The 15,215-nt window shown below is 31.7% G+C and overlaps 1 protein-coding gene across 3 annotated transcripts in view; it reads right to left on the bottom strand.

Moving 5' to 3' along the window:
- The window catches only part of CSMD3 (CUB and Sushi multiple domains 3), a 525,852-nt gene that overhangs the window by 52,615 nt on the left and 458,022 nt on the right, over positions 1 to 15,215 (bottom strand). For 2 of the 3 annotated variants that reach the window (XM_042839423.1, XM_042839438.1), the window contains 5 exons: positions 11,305 to 11,493; positions 10,705 to 10,851; positions 8,194 to 8,382; positions 1,851 to 2,036; positions 338 to 532 (listed from right to left, as the gene is read on the bottom strand). In XM_042839423.1, coding sequence (XP_042695357.1) covers positions 338 to 532; positions 1,851 to 2,036; positions 8,194 to 8,382; positions 10,705 to 10,851; positions 11,305 to 11,493 — 906 coding nt within the window. The remainder of the gene's footprint in view (positions 1 to 337; positions 533 to 1,850; positions 2,037 to 8,193; positions 8,383 to 10,704; positions 10,852 to 11,304; positions 11,494 to 15,215) is intronic. The other variant, XM_042839431.1, reaches the window with a different exon arrangement.

The following is a 15,215-nucleotide window of genomic DNA, read 5'->3' as shown; positions in this document are numbered from 1 at the left end:
TCTAAATAAATGCTGCAGCCTGAAGTATTGTCTGCTACGTAGAAGAACTCTGTATACAAAGACTATTATTGCCCCCAAAATAATACACTAGAATTCAAAATAATAATAATAAAAATAAATTTTTTCTCTGTAAAATTAAGAAACAAACAAACAACAAACACTTTCTGGAACATTATTAATTAATTGCTATTTAATTACATTGGTTAAAAGGTTAGGGATAGGGAAAACTTTTCTAATTGAGTACTTTCAATGTCAAGTTAGTTAATTACCAGCTGGACCAAATAAAATATTTTTATCTGTAATCTACACAGCAGTTACAGATGCAACATTTACTCACTTTGGCAGTAAGGTCGCTCATTTCTCCAGCTCCAGGTGCCATTAGCAAGACACTCAATAGATGCTGGTCCCAAGCCATAATACCCTGGATCGCAGCTGAAAACTACTTTTGTTTTATACTCATAATGTGAGCCATTCACTATTTTCCATCTTCCATGCTCCAGTGTAAAAGAATTGATGCTTGGACATGTAACAACTTCCAAATGACAAAAACACATATTCGTAGTTTAGTACAAGCAAATTACAAAAACCCGTTGTTATTAATTTAGAAATAAATTTTAAACATGTTGACATAATGTTTGAAGAATAAGGTTGTATTTAAAATTTCCTTTGGTGAGAAGTAACAATTCTCTCATTTATTATTGATGATCAGTGGCTTAGAGCAGTGCCTAGAATATGTTGGGCTATACAACTGGTATAGAAAAATCTATACCATAAGTGAATTCATTATAGATTTATAGTTAGGAAATTGATGTGACACATTACATATCAAAATCTTTAATAAAATACCAGGCAAACTTAAATATAGGAATTATTTTTTACCCAGATGAATTATCTGAGACTTTAAATACTTGGAGAGACTGCACAGTGGTGACATGTTAAATAATATCCATATTGAGGGATTTCAGCAGCAATACATCTTTATCTCATGTCCTAACTCAACATGTACATCCTCCAAAAGCAAGCAAAAAAAAATATTCTTCTACACACCTGATCTAATAGAGAAGTTAGCGTGCATAAAATTTTCCCTTGATCAAGAGAAAAATGACACAGGAAAATCTTTGCTGGATATTGCTTTCTTTCACTCTGTTAACTTTGTTTCTTTAGGCAGAGGAAAAGGCATGAGGTAATGCATTTACAAGAACAACACAAAAAAGAAAAAGGGAAAGCCCTTGCAAATTATTCTAGAGTATGTTTTCTTCCCGTTTCTAAAATTCATTGGGTGAAATAATCTCAATCTGCATGAGTCATTTTTGTACTGCTATCTCACGCTTATAGTCACCTGGATTTTCATATCCACTTCGAAGTTATCTACTTCTTGGAACTGAGCAAGCATTTTCTCTTCACTGATGTTTCCCAGAATTTAGATAGTGTAGAATTATAATGATGGAGTAGATACAAATAATCAGTAGTACTTTCCAAGAAGTATTCCAGAATACCAGATACTTTGGAATTCTGGATAGTAAATAGGGTTTATGAACAGCATATAAACATTTCAGTTCTCGTTGTAGAGCTGACTTGTGCATAAAACACTACAGCCATTAACTTTGATTTATCAGAAAATTATTATCAGCTTGAATATGTTCAGTAATCTGTAGGGTATTTATTCCACTTTCATAGAATATTTCAGTATATTCTCAGGTACATATTTAAAATATATACTTCACAATAACGTAATACCAGCAATTACACATAAAGTATCCTGAAAGCTGAAAGATAAGAGACATGATGTTTTATACTTTTGATAAATAAACATAATGTCCAGCATTATTGCATTTTTGCATGTTACTTACCTACACAGCGAGGTGTTTTATTGTGATTGCTCCAGGTACCATCTGGCTGGCAGGCTGCAGTAGTAAGTTCCTTGGAAGATAGTCTGTACCCATCATTGCAGAAGTAAGTAACGTGGGTGCCAACTAAGTAATCTGTAGTTAATATCCCACCATTTACTGGAGCTTTAGGAATTCCACAAGATATTGCTGATTAAAGAGAAAGGCATAGTCATTGTATCTGTTTTTCACTGTGAGCTTCTTCTTGTCACAGAGTTTTTATGTATTGCAATTTCAATAATCATAAATTCATTCAAATGACTTTTTAACTCAATGTGAATTTTAAGTCCGCAAAAAATCTACCTTAAAATTTTAGGGAATTAAATCAGAGAAAATTTTTGTCTGTTGATAGAGGAGAAAAAAGAAAAGAAAAAAGAAAAAAAAAAAGAAAAAAAAAGAATCATGGTTCATAACCCGGCAGCTATTCATTCAAAACAAGAAAAAAAGGAAAAGAAAAAAGAAGATAATTGAAGAAGATGAAATAGACAATATATGATAGACAATATCTGGGAAAGTAGGACCAGCATGGCTGAATAAATAAAGTATCAGACTGAGGCATCAGAAATCTAGTTTGTACTTCAGGTTTCTCAGATATAATATGTAACCCCTGGCTAACACTAATATTAACTTTCAACATTCTATTTTTCATCTTGCAAATTAAAAATGAAGTATACTTAAAAATGTTTTAAAATTAGCAAATGAAAATGCAAGCTCCCTCCCCCACCAAATATATATATATATGTCATTATTCAGCAGAGAGAAAGCACAAAATAATCCTTTCAAAAAACCTTGTTTGAGAAATAAAATAATTTTAAAAAAAAGTCTTTTCCATTTTAACATTTTAACAGCAAACATATAATGTAAATCTGATCCCCAAAACAGGGCTTAGGCACTTAATTCTTAAGTATTTTACTTTGAAGTGGAATGTTGAACAATAAGAGACTATCTATTCTGCCTAAGTAGCTACGAAGAATCAAGCCTCTCAGACTGTATACATTTCTTAGGAAAATAGTGATCAATTATTGCCTTTTTTGTGAGCTGGTCTGATGAAAGACAAACCTGCTTCATTAGCAATGTAACATTACGGTTCTGCACCAATGTAAGCGATCACAGCTGAGACACAGGTAAAGCTCTAAAGCTATCAAAGCTTGTAGAACAGATGCAATAAAATAACTTAAAACATATTCTTGAATTTTCATATGGAGAAACTAGAGATTACATGTAAAGTTAAACTGCAGGACATAGTGTGATGAAAAGACCACGGAAAACAAGGATTAATTTGCTCACCACCTTCTTTATATCTTATGGCTATCATAGTTTATACCGGAAATTAGAGACACATATTTTTAGAAGAAGACAAGAAAAAAGAAATTAGGAGATAGTGAAGGCTCTAAGAATCATGAAATTCTATGAAATCATGAACCTAGAATGAGCAAAAATGACAAGTTCATGAAACATAAGGTCCATCTTCTACTTTTTACTAAACTTCTCAGAGAAATTATTTCACTTGATACTACCAAAGAAAGAAACAGTCCTTATGACACTAAAATGAAAACGTGTCATAAATGGTGTTTATCAAATTTCTCAATAACTTTGCAGCTGGAAAATTAGGCAGGCATGTCCATGCTCTTTCCTTCAAAACTACATGTAATGATAAGCAGAAGTTTCAGGCCATATTGAAGTTGCCAGAACTAAATTCACTGCCAGTTACATCAGTGCAGCATAATATATATATCTACACCCAAAAAAAGTTATTATAGATCAGCAGCTGCTGCTTGTAATCCACATATGAAAAACACATTAGAGCACACTACTTGTTCACATACTGCAGATCATTTTCCTGCAATCAACATTATACATTTATGCGTGTATAAATATATATAAATATCTAACAGAGATGTTTTATATCTGACATTGATATTAATGACTCCATGACTCCTTAGATATTCAAAGATCTCCATCAATGCCTTGATAAAATTTGAATTATATTATTCACGTAAGTAGAATCAGTCTGTCGGCATAAGCAAAATATATCCTTCCTTTAAAAGTTTTAAGAAACAAGATTTATCTTAGCATACTGAATCTTTATAAATTTTTTTGTGTAAAATTTTATGTAAATAAAATAAATAATTTTATGCATTTCTATGTAAACAGAAAGAGCTACCAATGAGTCACTTAGTGATATATTTTATTTTTCTGAAGTTATGAGGAGCACTTTCCTTGTATGAAACAGAAAACCGCTTTTAAGTTAAAAATGTGAAAAGATCCACTCAAGCTATTGATATATCTGAAAACTCGACAGAAACAAAAAAGGAAAATACAGAATATCCAAATTATCTAAAAAATAAATACATCACTGAAATGTTTGGTCATTATTTATCAGCTCAGATAGTAAAAACTTTGTTTTTGTTAATCAACATTATAATTGTAATCACATTTGAAACAGATCCATTCCATGATCATGACCTTCAGAATGGAGTTTCAACTACAAAGATGTAAACATGTAGCCTTCTGAAGAACTCAACCTTATTAGTTCTTGAGGACTGTCACATTCTAAAGACTTATCTGTAATAAGAAATTCAGAAAATATTATTGGTCTTGGACAAAATATCCTTTATTAAATGTTAAGTCACACTTAAGAGTTCATGCGTAAACAATTTCGCACACTCAAATCTGACTATTCACTCTATAAAGGAGCTTTGATTCATGGATTTGCTCCGATTCATTTAATAACAACAATTAACAGATGTAGCTACCTTTCATATTTTAAGGTTATGTGGAATAAAAAGAAGAGTATCACTGCTGACATCTGTCTAAATCTGACAACACTTATCAGGAACAACACAAACACAGGCAATACCACTGAAACTATACAGTAATATACTCTTCTGAACTTAACAAATTGGATTTTAAACCTGTGAAAAATTAAGAATTTTTATAGAAAGTTCACTGTAAAGTGTGTTACAAATTACTTTTAAGGATTAAGCTATTTCTTTGGCATTTAAAATGTTGCTGAGTTTTCACACTTGACCCAATACAGTCAGACATTTGGAAATAAAAAGTCTATTTTTAATGAGTATAGAAATTAACTTAAGTATAGCTATATTAATTGTTCTCATGCATATTAACATGACTAACTCAAACCCATATCATTGCCTAATAACGCAAAAGTAGAATGCTTTACACATTACACGCTTTTCCAGACAATAAATATAAATTTATTGATAGTAAATATAGACTTACTTCAGCATAATTTTTGAGAAATGGACCACATTTCACCATTAAGATTTCTTTAATGTACCTTTACATAAGCAGAATGGTTAATATCTAAAAGATAGAATAGTAAAACTTTTTTTTTTTTTAATTTGTACTGTTGTCATCATACAATATTAGAGTTGGAGGCAGTTTCCTTTTACTCCTTTTCATGGCACAGGAAGGGACTGTTGAAGTTTTGCTTGAGGCTTTTCTATTTCTCACTGCTTCACTGAGTCTTTTCTCTGACTTATGTTTGGTTTTATATAAAATGTAAAAAAAGCTTTCATTTATTTTTAAATTGCGCATCTGGGATATTCAGATAAAATTCTATAGTGATTTGAGGAATGACTGATGGTTCCTATTCAGAGTTCCAAAGATCAAAATTTATGTTCATATAGGTATAAGAATGACAATGTAAAAATAATGAGCTAACATTAACTTCTGGATTTGAAAAAATAAGCAACAAAACACGGTATTGGAAAAGGCTTCTGGCATTAATAAACGCCAGCAACAGGAAAGAGTTCATAAGTGATAACTGGAACTGTACAGATGAAAAAATAAGAAATGAAAAGATAAAGCATTAGTTTAAATGCAGACAACAAATATTCTGAAAACAGCAAACAAGGAGTTTATTTAGTATTAAAAAAAAAAAAAAAGAAAAAAAAAGAAAAAAAGAAACTGTGCTGATTGCAGAGGCATCATTAAGGAATTCATAATTTTAGATTTCTCCCTTCCTACAGGATGATGCCAGAAACTGTTACTGTGATTTCACTGGTAATCTTCATTTAGGAGTCAGAAAACAAATAGATCAAAATATGATGCATTACTTACAAAGAAACTGCAAATAACTTTTTTTTTTTTTTCTTTGTATTTCCACTGCTATGTAAAAAACATCTAAACATTTTATGTTGTGCTAAATGGTTAGTTAGCAGTGGAAATCCTAAATTCATATGTATGAAACAACTAATTAAACTGCCTTTGCTAGTTACTCTATAAATGACAGAAAACATGAAGCAGAAGGCAAGATGGGACTTTCTCACTGAGTTTTGCATGGTAAAAGAGCAGGTGAATTGTGAAGAATAAAAACAGACAACAAAGTTGACTGACATTTTTTATGGTTAATAAAATAATGCTAATCCTCTCTATCATAAAATTATAACAACTGCAAGTACGTGCTTAGGGTAACTAGTTTTACTGAAGTTGTATTCCTCAGTACTAGGGAGAATGGCAAAGCCCTTATGTCTGGTAAATATCCCCTGGTGAAGAACATCAGAGATATTTATTGGAGTTCTTAAACATTTGATGCAAGAGTTCATACCAATTTTCTGTATCATCTGGACATGGGGATAATCTTCAGCTCAACAAAGCAAGGGAAGGTTTATATACTTCAGTTATGTATGGAATCAGATTAGTTCTGAGGGTTTTTACAGTAATAATGTGTCTTCAGGTTGAACCCGAGTTGTGAGTTGCAGGCTCATATCATGGTCAAAAACCACTTTCAGTACAAAGGGACTTGATGAAAGAACTGACAGATGTTTATATAATATATTAAAATTAAATTCTATCAAATTCATAACTATTAATTAATTATTAATTAATTAATATAGATTAATTAGTATATATTAAATATTTTTTATTATATTTACAATCTTTCTGTTTGATAAGACATTTTGAGTTAGAATCATAAAAGCATAGAATCATACAATCACTCTTGTTGGAAAAGACCTTAAAGATCATTGAGTACAATCATGACTTAACCATACTACCCTAACTCTAATAACCCTCTGATAATCGTGTCCCTGAGCACCACAGCCAGTTTTTAAACACATTCAGGGATGGCGACTCAACCACCTCCCTGGGGAGCCTATTTCAGTGCTTAACAATCCTTTCTGATATATATGTATATATTTAAATATTTCCCACTAGTTGAGATATCTACTTAACAGTTTGATCCAGTTCCACAAATAACTGTCATGAAAGCAGTCCTTGTTCAACTGAGGAGGAAAAAAAGCTAAACAATTATATTCAGCAAATGCACTGTATGTACTTCCATTTTTCACAAATACAGGCAAAGATGCAATTCAAAGGCTTATTTTCAAAAAAAAAAAAAAAAATCTTGGAAATTAGCTTGAAGCATTCAAACATCATTTATGTCAACAGTAACAAAATGTATGCAAGCATCTAGTTGAAACACCGTACTAGGATTTTGTAATGAATGATCTGTTGGTTCTGTGAACATGTGATTTATGAAGTCTAAATGAATATAACAGTTGTTTTCACCAGCTTACGTGAGAGGATAATGTAAATTCCTTGATACACAAAATTCTGAACAAAAGTTACAAACCAGAACTGCATTTTTTCATGAAAAAAATCATTCTATTATTTCTCTAAAGAGTGAAACATGGAAATTATTAGCACAATGGCATTCTTCTCAGAAAAGAAAGAATTAAAATACAATTACAATGGAAGTGAAATAATTGTTTTTCTTAAGGAAAACATGTTTTGCTTTTATAATGCAGAAGTAACTAAATATGAAACCATCGTGGAGAGAACTACTGAGTACCACAATAGAGAGTTTGATACATGAAACATCATTAACCTGATTAATTCTGTTTCAAATTTCAATGCAAACACTGAATGATTAGAATGGTTTCAAAAGCAATGATGTTATTGGCTGATTTCCTATTCTTGACAAATTTTGAGTGTTCTAAAAATACTCCTTGATCACGATAAAGTGGCAATTACAGTGAAAATTACTTCTTCAAAGTAGAACCAACACAAAAATAAATGCATGACCTCTACTAACCATCCGTGATATTTTTGAATGATTTCATATTTCAACCTTGTGTTTTTTTTCTCCTCATAATGATATACACTATTTTTAGCATCTGTCTGCCTTAACAAAGTCTGTTACAATATTCTAAATTAAATGTGGGGTTTTTTTTGCTAAAGTTTATTAGGCATCATTCCTTTTATGTCAGAAAAGAAAAAGATCATTTATAATAAAAAGTAAAATACAGTTTCTTATATATTTTATTATGAAATATTTTACCTTGGCAAGCTGGAACTGGAACATCCCATGAATAATAACCATGTGGAGACTTCCTGCAAACAGCAGTACTTTTCCCAATGAGCCGAAAGCCTCGATCACAGGCCCAGCGAACCATACTGTTGAGCTGTCCACCTGTCTGACTGACAATGAAACCATGTGGAGGGGACTCTGGAGTGCTACAGTAGAGAGCTTTAAATATAAATATTAAATAAATAAAAAAATGCATTCAGGATTCAGGTGACAAATCTTGAAAATTCATACTGAAGCTAGTGAACATTTGATAACAAGCTCAGAAAATGTCAGTAACAGTCATATTTTGTATCCTGTTCACATAAGCATTAAGCAATTTTAATAGATGTAAAGACAAAAGAATAAGACAATAACAGTGCTTCAGGGTTTAGTAGCCTGAGAGGAAGTAGAGATATCCTGTATAACTCCTGTAGCTTTCTTATTGTCTTCTTTTTAAACCAAATAACCCACATAACTTTAGTTTATGATGAAATTTACTGCAATCATATAAATTCCTGTATTATACAAAATTTTTGGAAGAGAGAAATATCAAGAGCATACTATACATAGTTATTTTCAAATAATCTTTTCCTTTTGGTCTTACTACATTCAAATTCTGTGATACAATGAATTGAACTAATAAAACTAAAATAGATTTTAACTGTATTTATGAGTACCACCATAAAAACATGCCAAAAACACTGAATCTACTTTGTTGTTGGTGGTGGTTTTTAATTTTTGTGACTTATTTGGAACACCAGGTACTGTAAAAAATCTGTAAGTCTTCATAAAAGCATGGAAACATAAACATATTTGAGGATGTATGTGTTTGAAATCTTCATGACATTAAAAACTTCTTAATTATCATGATGTCATTATGATTTTATTTCTTTTAAATCCCTTGTCCATTAAATGTGTGAGTATAAAATTACTTTGTTTTGGCTACTTCACCAATGAACTCCAACAAAAGAAATTTACAGCCTGGAAGGCAGTTTGAGATAAGCTGGTTTTCTTTTTAGGAATTTAACTTAGTCTCTGATCTTTCTCATCAAGGAGAAGCCATGAGCTGTTAGCTAAGGTGGTTATATGCCCGTTTCGTAGGAAAGAAAAGTAAGTTGGAAGTTGTTTTCCAAATGCATCTAAGTTTCTTCATGCTTTAACAAAACACTGGTAACTAGAGAGGAACTTCATCTGTTCCATTCCTCAGGCAAATATCAAATTGCTGCTTCACTTACTCTTTAAGACTTTTCATGTCTTATGACTTCCTATAGGGCAACGGTTTTCTCAGACCAGGTTTCCTACAATCAGGATGGAATCATTTGGCTGTTCATTTATTCTTTATCATAGCAAGCAGCAGAAAATGAAGCATATCTATCAGAGCACATGCTATGAAAATATTTTTTTTTCCTTGCACTAAATTTCTCTGGTCTTTCACTTTAATTTTATTCTTCATACAGAAGACACTTGTTTCTAGATCCAAAATAAGTACAATGAAAATGAGTATACAGTGTAATATTTCGTATCTAGGCAAAAGTAGATTTCATCTAACTACACATCAAAGTCATTTCACCTCTGAGAAAACTGTCCTCACCTAAAGGGAGAGATACTGTTTTACAGACTATTGTACCGTCTAATTATTTTCCTGTAACAGAAGCTAAAAAGCAAGGAAAAACAAAACACAGCAGGCAGAATATCATATATGTTCTCTGTTCCTTTCTCCACTTGTAAAATAAAAATGTATCATGCCACTAATTTTTCCAGAATAGGCAATGAAAATGTTCCACATGTTCTATCTCAAATAATTATTTTCATTGTTTCATTTCACATCTTTTGTGGTGATTTAAAAAGAAAAACAAAGACAAACATACATTTTGTGTAATTGCTGCAAGTGACAACAAATCTACTCCAGATTAATGTATGAAACATTATTTTGTAAAAATAGTGTTATATAATGGTTCTATAAATGTGATTGTATCTTTTAAAGTACTATCTTCATGTTCACTGTGTGTATGATGTTAATTTTTTATATCTGTTTGCTGCTTATGTTGAACTTTCAATCAAAGAGTTCAATCCGTCAAGGTCTTATGATTTTCCTGCTTATCACTGCTCACTCCTGCCGTGTTGCCATACCTTAAAAATGTTAATGATGAAATCCATAAAAATCCAGGATGATGGTCAGTGGCACACAAATTTAAGTAAATGATGAAGGGGAGGAGGGGCAGATTGCTTCTTTCAGTTTTTTATTTTCACCTTTTAAAAGTTCTTTGAAACATTTGATTCAATCTCTACAGAGCACATATGATTGTGTATATCTCATTTGGGGCATGGAGTCTTGTTCCTCATTAAATCAGCACCATTCGGTTCACATACAAAACAAACTGTATTTTCTTTCAGTCTGGGCAATTAATATAAGAAAATATAACCTATATTATCCTTTTACAGTAAATAAGTTTTATCTATATTGAATTTCTTTATAAATTAATGAAAATCTTATTTACATACCTATGTACCTTATCCTGAAACCTCTTTTATTGGTGCCATGATCAGCTGACCATCGGAGAAATACCTCGTGCCCATTGCTGGTTATATTGAGAGACGAGGAATAGTCCCCACTGAGAGAAATCAGCAATGGGCTATGAATATTTGGTCCTTGATATAAGGAAAAAAAAAAAAAAAAAGAAAGAAAAAAAACCACAACACCAAGAAGTTACAAAGTTTTAAATAACATACAATGAATTTTATATATACATATATATATTCTATACATTAATATGCATAGAAAGCATCTTCCAAGCAAATGGTAAATTAATCTGATTTGGAATTGATCTTGACAGAACATGTTATATACTACAGAGTACTAATTGTACTGAAACAAAATTATTTCTTTCTCATAACTTTTGCTGTACAGTTTTTAAACACAGTATAATCAAAAGATATTTTTTTAGCACAACAAATTCAAACAATTGCTTATTTAATTTTTTATACATAAATAAAATATGGTATGAACAAATAACAGTGATTTGAGATTTTCAACATAGCTGTAAAGTAAAAACACATTGTATAGGAAAAAGTATCACCCAAAATCACATATTTTATAGTTACCATCAAACACCTCAAGTATATCAAATTCTTTTTCTGTCTGGAAGAATTCGAAGAACATGCTGATATTGTAACCCTTTTCCACAGTAATGGTCCATGCACACATCTGGAGATTTGGGTAGCTGTCAGGATACCCAGGGCTCAGTATTACCCCTGTTGAATCCAGACGCATTTCATTGGCTGGACACAGCACTGTGAAACAGACACATTATTAAAAATATAAAGCCTGCTATTTTTGTTACATGTGATTTGCAAGACTGTCCTTATTTAAAAGATTTGCATTAATTATTCTATTTTCACAAATACAGAAAGACCCCAAACAAACCGCACAGTTAGCAGTAAAGAACCCTGTGAAGTAATGTATATGTAGAAAACAAGCACTACAACTTTTAGTAGTTATTAACTCATGGCATTTTCTTTCTTTCAATTTTTAGAGGATATGAGACTCCTGTACGTTAAGTACTAAATTGTTTCATTGTTCAAAAAGATGAATGGTGGAATTTTTTCCTTACATTACTATTACTGTCAGCAATAATTTCACTGCACTTCAAACAAACCTAAATAAAGTTTAATCAATCCCTCCCACAATCTGTCTGTGTGAAAGAAAGCAGCAAAAATCTTGAGAACCTCAATAAAAGCTCCAAGAATGCTGATGTATCCAAAATGCACAGTTCACTATTCAGACATGCTGCTTTTGGTGTAGAAAATAACTTCAAAAAAAAAAAGCTCTTCAGACTGACATTTTATTATTCACTAGGACTAAAGAAAAAAAGATTTGTGCTAATCTACCTATCCGTTTCCTTTGTTTTGTTTTGCTTTTTTAATACATAGAAGCCCCTGGAAATGTTAGGTTGTTGCTATTATGTGCAATAAAAAATACTTGAAATGTATTTTTCAGTCTCCACGCTGTAATCCAATTTCCTTCCTAGCTGTTATAAAACAAAGCAGCAAAGAGAGTTCTTATAAACAAAGCATTTGACCAGCAGCCAATATGCTGGTGTTATATTCCTGAATAGCTACGGCACATCAAACTGACTCTTCTATTGAAGACTGATGCAACAGTGCACCATACAATTAAAACTTTTTGAGCAAATAAATATCAATCAGAAGTAAAAAAAAAAAAAAAAAAAAAAAAAAAAAAAACAAAAAGACTTTCGCCTCACTTTAAAAGACAATCACAGTTATCACCCTGATATACAAACACTAGACTATCTGAAAGAAATGCCTCCTATGTTATTATGTTGACCTATGACGTCAGAAGAGGATGTTGGCAGTAAAAGTTGAACCTTCCAGCCAATGCTCCATTACATTTTACTGTCGTGCAATAGACTGCAGCAGAGGGGTAGCCTGGCAACACAGTGTGTGTAATGGAAGTGTATAAGAAGCAAAGGTGTGCAATCGAATTCTTCCATGTGAAAAAATAAAAATAAAAATAAAAATTGCATCCTCTAACACGCATAAATGCTTATTGAACATTTATAGAGACCAAAGACTAGCTATAAATATGGTGATGCACTCCATGTTGTGCTTCAGCACTGGCAAAAGACGGAGTAAATCACCTCCGCTGGCGCAAATTTTTATGAGCACAGCATGCAAGCTCTTCTTCCTTGCTAGAAAAAAATATATATATATTGTAGCTAATGGTGGTTATTATGTTGACATGTTTCATAGCTGAGAATTTCCTCTATCAAATGTGCTCATTGTACCTGCTGTAGTTTCCATGGAAACATATATTACTTTTGTAGTGACCATGTAACTCATTATTCTTTTTTCAAGAACCAGTTTTGTTACAGTATCTATGAACAAGTGACCTACAGTTCGTTCAGAACTGAGCACTGTTTAACAGTAATCTTAAAGTCTGGCTCTTGAGCCCTTTCAGTTAACGATAGCATAATAGGATCGTAGATTTCTCAAGAATGTTTATAATATTATTGGCTTATTAAGTACGTAAATTGACTGTTTATTGGAAAAAAAAATGTCATTGGACTGTGGAAAGAGACAGAGGACACAGGAAAGCAGAAAAAGCAGAGAGAGAAGGAGAGAAAATAATTTTTCATAGGTAGAACTCACATTAAGAGAAATGAATTTCTTCGTATATGAGGTCAAACATCTGCAGTAGAAGCCAGTAAAAGCAATAATAGCTTGCTTTACGGAATAATTAAGTCAAATTTCTCCCCTCCAGGAATTTCAAATAATTTCAGTTTATTAATGAGAACCATGAGAACTGAAAAACTTAATTATGTTTTTTAAAAGTGACCTAGGTTATGGCTACTAAATCTCCAAATGACTGAAGGTTCTGTATTTTTGTTTATTCACTGAAAATTAGGTTTCTGCCCTTTCCTTTTTAACTTTGTAAGAAGGCTTTTTTTTTTTTTTTCTTTTTTTCTTTTTTACTTTTTTTCTTTTTTTTTTTTAAGAAAGAAATAAATCCATAATCCATCATAAACACAGACTTTCGTGGAGTAGAAATATAGCTCCAGGTCATTTAAAGTCAAATTTATTTTCCCCCTTTCTTCTACACTATAGAATTAAAATGCAAGAAAACTGAGAATGGGATTAAGTTTAAAATCAACTCACAACATGATAATTATCTGGATAAGATCAAAATATCAAAATGTAGAAGCAGAAGGAAGGCTTCAATCACCCAAGGTCATAGCTTTCTGTGCCTGTAAGTACTTAAGTTGTACCTGTTTAGGACAAGAAGCAAACTATTTTGTGCATTGAAGCAGGAGAGTCGAAGTATTCAATTCTGTTTATTCTCTGAGCTATGAAATTTCTGCTGAAATTAGACAGCTAAAACATCCCTATGAAAAATGAAGCAATGAACTATGGCTTCGAAAGCTCTTGTGAGTGCAAGACCTGTATTTGATTTCCCGTGTCAACTCACGCAGAGAAAGATACCAAACTCTTCATCTAAGATGATTGTTTCACATATCAGCTTCTTAGGCTGTGGTTATCAATTTTTCCTGTCTCACTGTGGTGAAAGTAACAAATAAAAAGAATGAAGGAAACAAATAAAAGAATGGACCACCTCAAGATTTAAATGTGCATACATTTAACATATGTTGAGGGAGAGAGAGAAATTGCCACGAGGAGCATCTGGTTGAACTAGTTTGTTTATAGCTACTTCCGCTCAGGAATTTTGTAAAGAACTTAAAGACCTAATTCTGCACAAGGGATTTCCTGTGGGAATCAGACAGATAAATTAGTTTACAAATCTACGCTAACATAGTTGAGATATCGCTGCAAGTCTTAATTCAAGAATTTTCTCAGGGTCCTCTAATTATGATTCAAAATACAATTTCAATCTCCTTATTCTGAAGCATTAATTTGATCCTGAAATTAGAATCTAATTCCAAGGAGAACTGAGGACAAAGTTAGATGCTGGCTATATACTTCATTTAATAAAAGATGATAGGCATTTGAATCAGCTTGCGGAATTTAGTGATTATTTTCTGATGTAATGAAGGAAATATGCATGGATTTTAAGACACACACAATGGATTTACATCAGAGAAAATTTTAAGTCAATATATTTGAAAATAGTACTAAATCTGCTGTAAATTTACGTGTACGAAATAAAATCAGAAGATAAAATCAGAAATAACATTGCTTCAGATTTTATTTATTTATTTATTTATTTTAGCAATACCTCATTACAGGCAAGTACATCTTTACTGCAATACATTAGACTTAAAACTAAATTAATTTTATTAATTACTATGATCATATGCACTCCTCAATTTAAACGAATGAATGCTGAATGTGGGTATTGACTTCAGCACAAATCAAGTTAAAAATCGAAGTAAAATTTAATCAAAACTCACTTCAAGCTTACTAAACTGTCTAGCACATGTACCAGTTACAGGAATATAAATTAATACTGTTAAGTCTAACATTAAAGTATGTGCTCT

The sequence above is a fragment of the Centrocercus urophasianus genome, unplaced genomic scaffold (assembly GCF_019232065.1).
Source record: "Centrocercus urophasianus isolate 14NV4802_14NV808 unplaced genomic scaffold, USGS_Curo_1.0 seq_11, whole genome shotgun sequence".
NCBI classification, from domain to species: Eukaryota; Metazoa; Chordata; class Aves; order Galliformes; family Phasianidae; genus Centrocercus; species Centrocercus urophasianus.
This window is presented reverse-complemented; position numbering and strand designations above follow the sequence as displayed.